This window comes from Phalacrocorax aristotelis, chromosome 3 (assembly GCF_949628215.1).
Source record: "Phalacrocorax aristotelis chromosome 3, bGulAri2.1, whole genome shotgun sequence".
NCBI classification, from domain to species: Eukaryota; Metazoa; Chordata; class Aves; order Suliformes; family Phalacrocoracidae; genus Phalacrocorax; species Phalacrocorax aristotelis.
In genome coordinates this window covers 59,989,222-60,002,916 of record NC_134278.1, presented here as the reverse complement: position 1 = coordinate 60,002,916, position 13,695 = coordinate 59,989,222, and the positions used below count along the sequence as shown (strand labels likewise).

Sequence of the window (13,695 nt, the reverse complement as noted above, 5' to 3'; positions counted from 1 at the left end):
AATCACAGTCACTTCAGTTTTCCTGGTGATCTGAGTCTGCTGCTTATTTGCTACGTGGTCTTACTCTTCAGAAGAGTGCTGCTGCAATAACAGTGCTTGATCAGACTCAGAACAGCAGAGCTGGGACCAATGTGGCAGGCTTGCCCTAAATGCAATTTTCACACGGTACCGGGCAGTAGCCTCTTAAAATTCATTCCCAGTTGCAGCATCTCAGATTCAAAGCCCCACAAGTCAGTGGTGACGTTAAAAAAATCTTGGCCATTTTGCATTACAACATTGTGTTTTAATGTCCGTTTACACGACGAAGTCATTTGCATTATACCTGCATGTCTTAAATTCAGATACAATAGTTAAGGCAACAAAATGCATCAGAACAAAATGGTTTCATTTCTTTTCTTCAAAGGCTGTTTGTGGTTTTCAAGAGAACAAACACCAAACTATTTTGCCATGCTCCAAGAAAAAAACAAAAACAAAAACCACCCAGGCATGATGCTTTTTCCCCACTTTAAGCAGGGCTGATATTCAGTACTTTCTCTTCACAGGGTCAATAACCATCACTAATGAGATGGAGTTCTGTGGCATATCTCCTTGCCCACTCCAAAGCCCAGTACCCACAGCACCCCCTCCACCTCTCCCAGCTGGGTACAGACCCTCCCTTGGTGGGCATGGGTCCAGCCTGGTGGCAGAGCCACTGGTTCAACATCCCCCTGCCTCACCCCACTCCAGCTGCAGCTGTGGGAGGAAGCAGCTACAGAGTGGAAGAAGCAGAAGTACCTCCCCGTGCCGCTCCTCCCCTCTGTTGTGGAGCCCACGGCTCTCCCAGGCACAGCATGCACCAGGCTGCAAGTGTTGCTGTCTCGAAAGATTTTCACTAGTCTTTACGTGCCAAACCCACATGCTGCCTTGCTGCGGACCATGGCATCTACCCTGGAGAAGTTCATTCATTCTCTGGATCCCAGAGCACTTCCCAGGGTGCTCCAAATCCAGTCAGGCATCTATTTCCAAGGTGAGCATTGAGTGCTTTTTGGCAGGGCTTTGCAAGTCTGTCTTTGACATTGGGTCCCTCTTGGGTCAGAGGTGGCGGGGAGGCAGAGGGAGGATGCTGACAGAGTTGTCTCCCAGCAGTTTCCCACCAGCTGCAATTTTCCCTTTGAAGAATCAGGGTAATGATCAATGGCTTTGGAGATGTCTTTGGTATGGGGTGCATCTGGTCTTCTCACAGTCAGTGAGGAAGGACCTGTAGTCCTCATCGTATCCTGGAAAGAGTACTGGAATGAGTCATGAGTTTGCTTTGCACTCACACAGAGCCATCAATCCAGCAACTGCAAATCGCCTCACAGAGGTTAATTGATTAAATCTAGCTCTGCTCTTCTGGGGTTGGCACAGAGGGGTGCTCTCTGTCTCAGAAGTAAAGCACAAGAGCATCTGGAAAGTGACTGTGAGGGGCCGTAAGGTTTTTCTGAAGTTCTGCCCTACATCTGGGGGCGCTTCAGGTATGTAACAATGCAAAGGGATGGGTATGAGCCAGACAGGAGCATCACAGGGGCAATATTTTCCTGGGTTTTCTTGCAGCAGACCTTTTTATGGTGTTTTTATTGCTGGACTCTGCTTGTGCACAAAGCACAGGACACTTGCACTGGAGGGAAAAATTCTGCGCTTGGTCAGGGCATGGACTTTAATGACAGCGAAAACACCATGTCAGGCCCATGTGTTAGTCTATGAAAAGAAAGTAACCTCCCTGTAACTGCAAGGGAAAATGAGGTCATGCTAGGTAAAACAGAGGGGGCTTTATGAAATGAGCTGAAGCCTGCTTCACAACAGCTATCTTTATGATAATCTAAAATTCCCCATGCTGTTCCATAGTAGGAGGAGAGAGGAGGTGGCTGCCGTTAGCTGTGGCCGTGGAAAGTCTGAGCTGCGATCTCGGCTCTGTGGCCAGAGAGGGCGATTCTTCCCTCCACAGGAACAGCCTCTTGGAGTGGAAAGAAAACGGAAAAGGGCATACTTACGCTGTGATGGTGGCGTACTGTCCATGTTCTCCTTATTGCCCATTCTAGCTGCCCTGGGAACTGCCCAGGACACATGAATAGTACTGATACACAAAAAGGCATTCTGGGAAACAAACTTGGCCAAAATTACCAGGAACTTTAAAAAATATGCTTTTTCTGACCCTTGACAAGTGGCCTGTTCAAGTTTTATATTTTAAAATATCCTAAGAGCCTGAACTGAATTCTTGCTAAGGAGGCTACTACCTAAGTGAAGAGTGGATTTCAAACTAAAAACAGGAAGATCACCTCCTTAAGTTGGAGTAGCCACCATATTTGCCTGTTTCTACACACCTAGGAAGCAGAGGTAATATAAACGCAAGTTGTATGTATATTTACATGTATGTACAGGTACACATATGTATGTATATGTGTACACAAAATACCATGAGTTATATATGTATATACAAAATGCTGTGATAAAATTATGATAACCCAGCTGTCAGCAGGTTTCTGAGTTCCTACAGTCTGCATCCTGCTCCTAGTGGTTGTACTCATACTTGTACATCTTTGGAGCCAGGATATTTCAGCTTGTGCTTCCATTTACTGTGTAAACCCCTCCACATGAGGAGTAAAAAAACATTGGTGACTTAACCCACAGACCATTCAGCAGCAGTGTCCTCGCATGTGAGAGAAAAAAGCTATTAGCTGACGACTGTCTGTAATAAAAGAGCCTGCACAGCCCTGGGAGGGGTGGTATGTGCTATAGAGACCCAGGAATGTTTGCACTAAAAGCGAGAGCCCCTGTACTGCTCTGATGCTTCTTCAGTCTTCAGCAGCACCACCTCTTCCTGTCGTCTGCTCCCGGTAGCTTCCTCTCAGCTGCACTCATACGTGGTTCCAACAGCAGCCTATATGCAGCACTAACATACACGCAGGTGTTGCTTGCTTATACAATGAGCAAGGCTGATACAGACATGCCACTTGGCTCCTTCTCCTCACAGCTGGTGCCACCCCCAGACTACTTGCAGGTAGCTAGAAACACTGATGTCAACTAGCAGGCTTGCATTCATTCCTCTGTCTTCTTCCTTGCTTCAGAGGAAGGTAGAGACACTTGAGACACTGATCGTGAGAGGTTTGCAGGATCTAGGGCTACAAAAGGTCTTTTTGGGCCAGACTCTCCCCTCCTCTCCATCCCTCCCTCCCTCCCTCCCTGAGCTCTCTGTCTGTGTCAGATCTCTCCTGAACATTTTACTCCCCTCCATACCTGGCAGCAGGGGCGAACACACTGTTCTGTGATTGCATTATGATTTATGTTGCGTTTTCTGAAGTGAGAGTAGTGCTTCAGAGAAAGTCTGAAGTAACTCCTGTTATATTGCTAAACAGGAGAGTGGACCACTTTGTGCACTTTGACTTTCCATTAGGACAACCATTCTCTAGTCTTTCCTCAGAGAGATACCCCCACCCCCTCAACAGCCCTTTTGATTTCTCTTACCCCATGCAGTACACCAGCAATCACATCGTGGGTAATGGCAGGTCTATTGACAGGGAACATGGGTTTATTGCTATGGTTGCAGGGACCAAATCAGGGCATTCATGCACTGATTATAGTAGTCCCCAACCAGCTACAAAGTCAGCCTGGTCAGCTGAGTCCTTCTTGGATTAGCAGTTTTATGGAGTTGGATTCCATAGGAATCTTTAACCATTCTCAGCACAATATGTAGATAGAGAGGGAGAAGATCTGTTTATAAAGCTTTACATGGAATTGTTTGGTCAATCACAAGGGACAATTCATTTTCTGGTGTAAGAATTTAAAATAGCAAGATTTTGTACTTACGTACATTCTATGTATATTCCCCTCTCCACAATTCCAGAAAAAGTGCAAGGTTTCTTAGTGTCATCTTAACCAGGTACATAGAATGGCTACTGGAGTAAATGACAAGCTACCGAATCCATTACAGCCGTCACATCAAAGCTGCAGCAGCCAACCAATGAAGGCTATAGCTATTTAGGTGGTAAGGAGACAATGGAGCTTAATTAATTCACCGGTTTTCTGTGGTGTACTGTGTGCTGTCAGGATGAAACTCTTCATTTACTCTACCTGGAAGCAACATTTTGCATATATTGCACTCAGGTCTAGATGATTTTGCAAGTAAATATGTGACTTGCGAATTAACCTCACTGCTCTTGACAGAGTTTCAGTACCTCTGAAAGCATAGGAAAGCATGTTGCTATAAGTCTTTGTAAGGATGAATGTATTTTCTCCATGTGGTAAGGTATTTTTATTTGAAGCTGCAAAGGGTGGGAATTTCCTTGCCCTTGGGCAAGGTAAAAGCTCTAAAAGATGCCATTCTGCCTTCATACCCAGGCAACACCAAATGCAATCTAGGTCTCTGTTTTCAGACCCAAGCCTGCCTGCTGCAGTTCCTGGTGGAGACCAAGTTGAAAACATATGCTGCGTGCACCCGTTCCACCATTAGTCTCTCTACTGGCCTATAAAAAATTATGTTCCTGCTGCTATTAATGGAGTTGTGAGATATCTATCTCCCCAAAATGCAACTGCACAGGACTTTACAGGCCCTGTTTGAACTTCTGCTGTTGGTAGTGAATACTATGTATGAGCCAGACACCTTTCTGAGGAAGCTTTGTTCCTGTTCACCTCTCTGTTCCCGGCTTGAGGCAGAGGGAAGGGTTTCCCTAGGATGATATCGGTGTTCTGCACACTACGCTTGGACTTTGGGGTTGGTTGAAGCCTTACCCAGTTTGCTTCAGGCAGGATAGCCAAGGTTTGAAGAGCTTGTTCATACTCTTGTGTTCCCAGTCGTCTTCTCCTCCAGCAGCGTGTGGCTGCATAGTCAGAGCCCCAACCTGCAGTCACCGTCTGTGACTGTCTGACACTATGCAGAGTCAGGAACATGGGGTTTTAGCAATAGCCCCGAGTTCTTCTAAAGTGCTTTTCATTAATCACACTCAAAGGAACATAGAGAAGTAGAGAAATTCTTGTTATTCTTGGTTTGAATACAGAAACACAGGTGATAGGAAAGGGTGGTTCTGCAAACCCCAGGGGTGCCTCATAGGGAAGTTGTTTTGGGCTCTGCAGCCATAATAGCATTGCTACAGAAATTGGACTGTTGAATCTCTAAAGGGAATAGGAAGGCTGATTATAAAATGAAAGCAAGTTTGCCAGATACAAATATCTTGGTAATCAGGACTGATCAGAAAGGAACTACGGTCCAGACTGAAGTACGTGACAATTTAATGGCTCATTAAAATATGTTGTTAAAAAATTAAACTACTGAAACTCCATTGAAATGGGTTTGATTGATTACTTTTCTTTGAACGTTTTAGTAAATATTGATGCTTAGTGAGCTAAGTACTGTATGACTGCTGATTTTTACAGATAGCATGTAAGTACGAGCTTTCATCTTTATGTTGCAAAAATTATGTCTGTTTTAATCCTGATATAATTATTTTATGGGTAATTGAATTTAATATTTTGCAGGCTTAATTTAACTGGTGGCAGGACAGTAAAAAGTGTCAAACTTTAATTGCAAAAAATATAGAACATCTCAAGGCACATATTCTGTTGGTGTTTCCTGTTGCTAGCCATGTTCCCTACCTGCAGCCTTCCCGTTTTTGCTCCTCCTAAATGGAAGTCCCACGTTGCCTTTTTTTTAATTCCCCTAAAGCTAAATGCATACAGCAGTGATGGGATTTGGAGCCCAAGGACTGGGACTTGCCAGATTACAAGGGAGAGTTTGTAGCTCCTTTCTGCAATTCAGCTGGGCGAAAGCAGCATGTGTGTTGTGTGAATCGTAGCACCAGGGTATCTCCTCTTTATGACAGACCTATGAAACTTGACAGAAAAGTTTATGCTGTGCGCTCTTTCTCTGGGGAGAAGGGTTCTGTAAGCCAGCAGCATCCACCTCAGCAGGTTGGGAGCACAGTGAAGCGGCACACTCTAAGTGCTTCACTCTGCTCCCTCTCCCGGGGCTCTGGAAAGTGCGAGGTCTCTCCATGCAAGGAGAAAATGGTGGGAAGAGGCAACAGTGGGGTCACACATACCTCTCTGGTTAATGCCCTTCCAGACTTAAGGGAGTTAAAGATGCCTAGTATTGCCAGGTGGGGATGCACTCTCTGGGTGGCTGTTCGGTGCTCTCTGACAGATGCCTGAGGGGTGATGGCAAACAAAGCCCTTTGGGATTTGGTCCTTCTTTGGTGAATGTGAATAGCTCCATTGCAAAACTCTCTTTGGTGAACCATAAAGAACATGAACATGCTTAGGCTCACGTTCCTCTTGGCTCTCCTTTGCTGACTGCATAGCCGTGCCTGCTTGCCGTCTCTGCAGTTTCAATTTCACCCTTTCTGCTTCTGTTACTGGGAAACAGCATCTTTCCAACCTGAGCTTCTGTGAGCCTTTCAGGGGAGCGATGGGTTCGGCAGGCCAGCAGCAGAGCACTGGAACCGCTTGCAAAAAGTCCTGTTAACCCTGTAACTGCAGCTAAGCAGACTGAGTCGAAGAGGAATCCTTGTACATCAAGTCTCAGACGCCCCAAGTCCTAGTTTAGACAAGAAATTGCTCTCAACGCTAATTTTTGGGAAATGATCATGTAGGATGAAATTATTTTTTACTGTTTTAAGCCAACCAAGAGGGAACAAATCCTGCTCCCTTATCAGTGTGAAAAGCCAATGGGTTGATGAAAGCTGGGATACGTGGTCTGTAATATGTATGAATTAAACAAGCAAGCTGTCTCTTCAGGATTAATAACGGCACTTTTTCTTATAAAAAGAAACATGACAATTTAAACAGAGGCTAAAGCATGGAGAGCTTTGAACAGCTTTGATGAAGACAATTAGGGTTGTATTTTTTAGAGATGAAAGATCAATAAAAATGACTTGTGCATTTATTGGTTGGAGTCTCATTTGAGTGCATGCCAAAGGGGGCATTGCACATGAAATTGGTGAAATTTGTGGTACAATGTTTGCGTTTGCTAGCCTGTCTTATTTTTTACAGACGTAGAAGCCAAAGTCTGTAAAATGCAGAAGTTTTTCCCCTTGAACACAGCTGTTTCCATTCCTTTTGATTGCACAGTTAGGAGCCTTAGGTAGAGCAGAGGTAACAGATAGTTTGGATTCTCTTTCGTGGTCATTAATCAGAGCATGTTAGTAAACTTTCTCTATTAATATGTACCACTGAAACTCTCCTGTATTCATTCAGGCTGCTTCAAAAACCTGTTTTATTCTGAAGAAGAAGGAAAGTGCCCTTCAGTGAATGCAATATGAGAACAAAACCTGACTTTTATGGGTCAGATATTGCTCATTTTATTCATGCCGCGGCCCTCAATGGGATGACTCATCCAAACACAGTGAGAAAAATCTGACCCTGGGTAGCTGGCACTGAGGGCGAAGCTGTTTCAAGAATCTCCTTGTGGGGATTTTCTTTCAGTGACATTCAGCTCCAAGCTTCTCTGTGGATGGCATAGGAGGTGGGCAGAATACCCAAACTGCCTGGCTTGTCTTGATGCAGGGGTCAACCCACTGCCTTGGCTTGCTGAAGCTGCCCTCAGCATGCTGGTTTCCTGAAATGGCTCCCTGGCTGTTGTTGCACTTGGGCCTTCAGGCATGTGAGGAGGAGGTCTGTAGCAGGAGGAGCCCTGTTTCCCTACACGTGAACCTCCTATCCTATAAAAATACCAAGACGATTTTCACAAACTCAGGCTCCAGGGAGATAAGGGGATAACTATAGCAAATGAGAGGGGACGAAGGAGCCTGGGATAAACTTCTCATGATACACAAGCCCATGCCTGTGCTCTGTTGCTGAGTTACAGGGCTTTTGTCAAGTATTTTTTCTTCCAGAAACTGGTGATCTAAGCACGAGGAAACATGGCATTGGTCCAGGTTCACTGGTTCTGGTTAGCTTCGCTGGACACAGAGTAATGGCACAGGGGGCAGCTTGCTGTGATCTCAGTAGGAGAAGATGTTTAAACATGCTTCCAGTTCTGGGCTTTACCTGTGAAGTGCTCAACACTCTTGCCTGATCCTGCAACTTAATTTAAGCAGCCTTCTTAAACCCAGCCCAACAAAGCACAGATTTGCTGTTAAATATACACTTCAATAAACATACCTTAAGTGAAAGTAATTAACACTGCAAAGAAAATTAATAAAACCAAATAAATCACAACAGCTAAAACAGTGACTAATGCTGTTCAAAAGCAGCTTTTGGTGTTCTCTTCATTGCTGCAGTAATTTCATCTCATGTGGGTAAACCTAGACAAAAGGTTAAAGATGTTGCATTTGGAGCTATGGTTTCACTTGCTCTTTCTATTATAGTGGGTGCTGCACACACAAAACTCTGCTGCCACATGCAGACCGCGAGCCCTCCGGATAGATGAGAATCAGAAGAAAGTATTAAAAAAAAAAAAGCCATAAACCTATCAGGAAAGAAATAAATCAGAAACTGCAGAAGTAATTTTTTTTAAATTCCATTATGATTGAAATGGCTTAAAGCACTTGACATTTAAAGTTTGACTTTATATGGCAAAAGATAAATCTTAGAGTGTTTTTTGATAGTTTTGTGCTGGCAAAAATCAGGCTCTCTGCAGCATAATTTGGTACGGTCAAGATAAGATTCTCTTTTTTGCACAGAGACTTTTGATGGGAGTTTACCTCCGTGGCAAGTCAGCAGGTGAACTCCTTGGAGGCTTTGTGTCCCAGACTGACCAAACCTGAAGATTTTTGTTGCTTAGGACATGTTAAAGAGAGACTAGCTGTTACGAAGCCCAGTAACTTGCTCTTTCACGTGATAGCGGATCTTCTACACACACTCACGCTGCCTTCATGACCATTGCTACCCCTGGGCCTCTGGAGCACCGTGCGTGCATGAGGGAGCTGGGCTCACCCACTCTCAGTGGGAAGGAAGGGGTGGATAAAAGCCAAACAGGTGCTTTATACTATCTGCAACTACCCTCACAACCTGGGGTTGGAGAGAGAAGCTGTGGCATTCTTCCTTCTTTGCCTGCCGTAGTGCATATGATTTTTAGCCTCTTTGTATCTTCTCCAAAAGATTTTAGTTCGAGTTTAGTGGCAAAAATCCAGCCTGCTGATTAGCATCTTCAGTGCTCAGGAGGTATTTGACTGAAAAAAAAAAAGACACCTAACTTCTCATCATCAGAAACGGGTTCCTTTTCCCTACTCCTTAATCAGAGTATAATATGATTAAAGTTATTAAGCAAAACTCTCCTCCCCGCAACTTTAAAATAGATCTCTCTTCTTGCCAAAGAGCATAAACTCTGAACAATTGGCCAACCCCCAAATAATGCCCATAAAGATAGATATCTTTTTTATTGACACTAATTATAGATACATTATGCCCTTCATATTACTTCGTGAGCCTGCCGCAGCCTTAATGAACCTGTGATTTCAGCTGAGCTATGTTGTAGGAGAAAGCAGGCTATTGTAATTCTGGCTGAATGGCTGCACCAGGGGGTCATGCCTTTATGTGAAAGTAGAATCATTTCACCCGCCCCTGAAACAGAGTCACTTCTGATGTGGGAAGACAGCACCCTTATGGGCAACCGATGACAACACGATAGTGGAGAAAGGAGCACTGGGAAAAGGACGCTGGGGCAAAGTTCTACTTTCAGGACATGTCGGGAGATCTTTCATTTCCCTGCAAAGCAGCCAGGTTCCCGGTTCTTCGGATCTTCTTTCAAAGACCGCTCAGCCTGCCAGCTGCAATGAATTCAGTGGGTGCTACTGAGAGATGAAAGGGAGAATTTTTTTCCTTCAAGGATTCAAACTCATGGGGCTGGGGAGTCAATGTCTAGTGTTTGGCCCGCAAAGTCATTTGTTTTTGTTAGGAGAAAAGCTTGGTCTTTGTTAAAAAAAAAAAAAAAGGAAAAGAATGGGGTTTATTTGGAAGTGCTTAGCAGCGCCCTGTAGCAGACAGATGGTTAGACTGGGAGTCAGCCAGCCTGGGCTTGAGTTCCAGCCCTGCTGAATGGTCCTCTGTGCCACCTAAGTCAAGCTTTTTGTCTTGTTTGCATTGCTTTCCCTAGCCCTCCTTGCTAAACTGCCTGGGGGAGTGCGACAAAAGAGAGTTCCATAGGAGTGATGTGTTATTGCTGTTCAGTCATGAACCTGATTTTGAGACGTACTTCCTATCAGCATCAGTGAAGCGTTCACTGCAAGAGCAGTCACTGAATGGGGCTCTAAGCTGGGAAGAAAAAGGCAATATTACTGAGATATTTGCTGTTCTACCTTGTATTATAAAGCATTTCTCTCAGTGGTGCTGTCATATGGCCTGACATGAAGAATGACATTCTTCATCTCAGACGTTCACTGTATTACATTTTATATTGTGGTTTTTAATATAAAAAGACTCTTCTTGTACCTATAATGAGAAACAAATCAAATAAAGGGCTCATGTTAGGGAGGATGGTGGTGTAGCTGCTTAGCATGTTAGGAAAGATGGAAGAAAACGATACTGAAGAAATTGTTATGGTTGCTTTGATGTGATCACAGCAGTTGCTAATATGGATTGTCAACCTAGAGATGAGCTTATGAAAGGATATAAATGTGTTTTTTATTGAACAAAGTAACAATCCAGAAAAGGTAGATTCAAAGGCAACAAGCTCTTTAATTGCAGCCTTCAGGGGCATTGTTTGATCCCTGTAAATAAGCTGCTTTATTCTGGGTTCTGTTAAAATGTTTTTTGCATTATATTGCATACATCTTTCTCAAATCAAAAAGATTCAGTGCTTAAGGTTACTTGATTTACATTTTCAATGTCTTACACCTTCTTTGTGGCTTGAGTGGGAAAAGCAGTTACTGTTGTGCAACGACAAATAAATGTACTAAAAGGTCCGTTTTAATTTTAATTTTATTTTTCAATATATTTTGTGTGTGGGTCCACATCACACACTGAAGTAAAATCTTTCAGGGTCACATTATCACACAGTGGGTATTACCACAATGTTTTAAGACTAATTATCGTAGCTTTTAAAGGAAAAAGAATTTTTATTGTCCTTTTTGAAACCCATGCAGTTTCCCTCCCTCCTTTTTACTAGCGCAAATATTTGCTGCAAATGCCTAGATGACAAATCACACAGGTAACATTTTTCTTGTCTGAATGTAATCTTCATTGTACTATTCCAGGCAAACCGCCAAGCAAGGGCTAAAATCAGGGCTAAAGCAATCTAGTTGCAGACAAATATGTAATTACAATCAATACTGTATGTGCAATTGCACCCCCAAAAATGAATCTGTTCTTGTATGGCTGGCAGAGTTTCATTTTTTAATGATTTTTTTTATCCTGGTATGGTTAAAAATGAGACTTCTGCAATCACAGTCTCAGTCTGCTAGCCATCCTCCCCCCAGCCTCTCACCCTCATCATCTTTCAACCTCTTGGTCTCTTTCAAATGAATCTGATAAAGGAGAAGGTCATTAAAGTCCTGCAAGTTGCTTATGAAAATGGTAATTTAGGTAGGTATCAATATACATACATATATATACATCTACCTACCTATCTGTCTATCCACTTACATATATAAGTTTTACTACTCATAAGGTTGAGCTCTGACTTCCTTAGTTGGATAAAAAAATGTGGCGGCATACCTCAGTTACTCAGTGGTTATACGAGCAATTTATCTAACTTCTCTTCCAGGATGAAAGGGACCATCCTATGGCCATGGGTCCTGGGATACTTAGGCACTCTCCACTTCTACGCTGCTAAGAGCTTTTCTCTCTTCTAGAAGACTTAAAGAATCCTTCCTAGCTGCTTAACACCCTTTCCCTTCTTGACAATGTAAAAATATACATCTTTACTTTCTTCCTCTTTTTTTAAATCAAGAAGTAGTTCACTTTCCTTGGTATTATTACAAAGCATCATCTTCGCCAGAGGATTATGTACCCATGTAATAGTTTGTTTCATTGATGGTAGGACAACGAGCTCCCCTGATTTTCTTTTTCTAAATTTTAATTAAAACCACTACTTTTTTTTTTTTCAAGTTTTAATTTTCATCTCACTTTTTCCTAGAACTGATGCTTTTAGATGAATGATCCATTTGTTTTCCACAACAATGTTATGTTTTGTTCTGATGAAAGACCCTGAGAGTTAAGGTGTTGTGGCAGCCCTGTGTGTCTATTCTGTGCACACTCTTTCGTGGCTTGCAGCCTGGCATCAATAATCCATCTTTTCTGAATGCATTATCTTGGCCCTTGATATTTCAAACAGAGCCTGCAGTTCCATGTAATGTTTTTTGTAGACTCCAGGTTCAACTCAGGTGCTTTCCCTCTTTTATGAGCATGGATTTTCTTTTCTTGTGTATTTTACTCTTTTCTTGTAGTGCTTTGGATTGTCTGCTGTCTCTACAGTGCCAGGCCACTCTTTACCCTGTGTAGGTTGTTATCTGCATTTCTCATGTTTTGCAAATTTTGATTGCTTCATCAAAGGCTAATTTTTGTGTCATCCAATCATCTCTTTTTCAGTGTTTGGTGGAGCTAGTTTCTTCTCATGGATATTGTCTCTTCAGCCTTAGACCTGACACCAACCGATCAGTGTTTTCACTTTTTTGCAAGTTCCATTTATACTTTTTATTTTGTGATGGAGGCCAGGACTTCTGAAACTCTCTGCTGTACAAGCTGAAGTTAAGCTATTGTGCCTGAGGATAAGCAAACCTGATAAAAGTAGTAAGTCCTTCAGAACGAGCCATGATCAGAAAGAGGGCTCCCCTCTGACTCCCCTCTTTATTTCTTGATGGCACCACTCTGCTGTGGATATAGACTGAAGTAGTGGTTAAATCTTCTTCAGTCACACCATTTTTTTGAGAGGTTCAGCCTCTTAACTGCTCCATCCTTCCCCTTGGGGCTGTTGCTTGGTTCGCTCTACTCCAGCTACCATGTTATTTGGAAATCAGTCACAGCCAGTAAGGCCACTGAACCGGCATGGCATACGCCCCAAGATCATAATTAGTTGGTGTAGTTACTCTCATATGTTAAATGATTTCTAGGGGTCTATTTTCAAGTGAGGTAATCTGGAGAAGCTGCATCTAAATCCGCACTGAAGAAAAAAAGCCTCTAGAAGCCATGAGCTCCCCTTTTGGGTAGGTTTTCACAAATATTTGTTTGTGAGTGAGAATATTGGAATTCTTTGTTCATCTTTCCATGTTTCTATACTGCAAAGCTCATCACACTGGGTCCTCTGGGATTCCCTGTTTCTAATAATATCATGGTTGCTTGTGATCTCTACAGTGTCTCATAGGAGGAGTGAGGTTGTTCAGCACAAAAGGAATATTACCTCTTCACAGCTGCTCAATCTTTCTCTCCCTCTCCCTCTAATATGAAATAAGTATTGCACATACACTTTTCTGACTGTCATAAAATATCCTATGGAGCTCAGCTAAAGCAATGAGAGCTATGATAATTCCTCATGTGTTTATTAGAGCAGCAGCCAGCCTACTGATGGGAGCTCCAGCAATATCCAGTGGAGACATCTGAGTTAGTCAATGTTGAATTGCTCAGGCACTAAAGGGAGAGGAAACAATGAAGCACTATCTTTAGAATAAGAAAACTAGATTGTTCTTTTTTAGTTAAAGGGCAGCAGCTGTCTTGGTCTTCCACTTAGTACCAGATTAGTTGAAAGGATGCATAAACAGCATGTTCTTTCACCTGTCTGTGGTTGATGTTTTTGTGGCACTGTAATCCAGAATA

At 43.0% G+C, this 13,695-nt stretch overlaps 1 protein-coding gene across 1 annotated transcript in view; it reads left to right on the top strand.

Moving 5' to 3' along the window:
* Positions 1-915: 915 nt before the first annotated feature.
* THEMIS (thymocyte selection associated) overlaps positions 916-13,695 on the top strand; it is a 74,963-nt gene continuing 62,183 nt past the window's right edge. The window contains exon 1 of the mRNA XM_075089860.1: positions 916-1,006. Within this exon, the coding sequence (XP_074945961.1) occupies positions 916-1,006 (91 nt within the window). The remainder of the gene's footprint in view (positions 1,007-13,695) is intronic.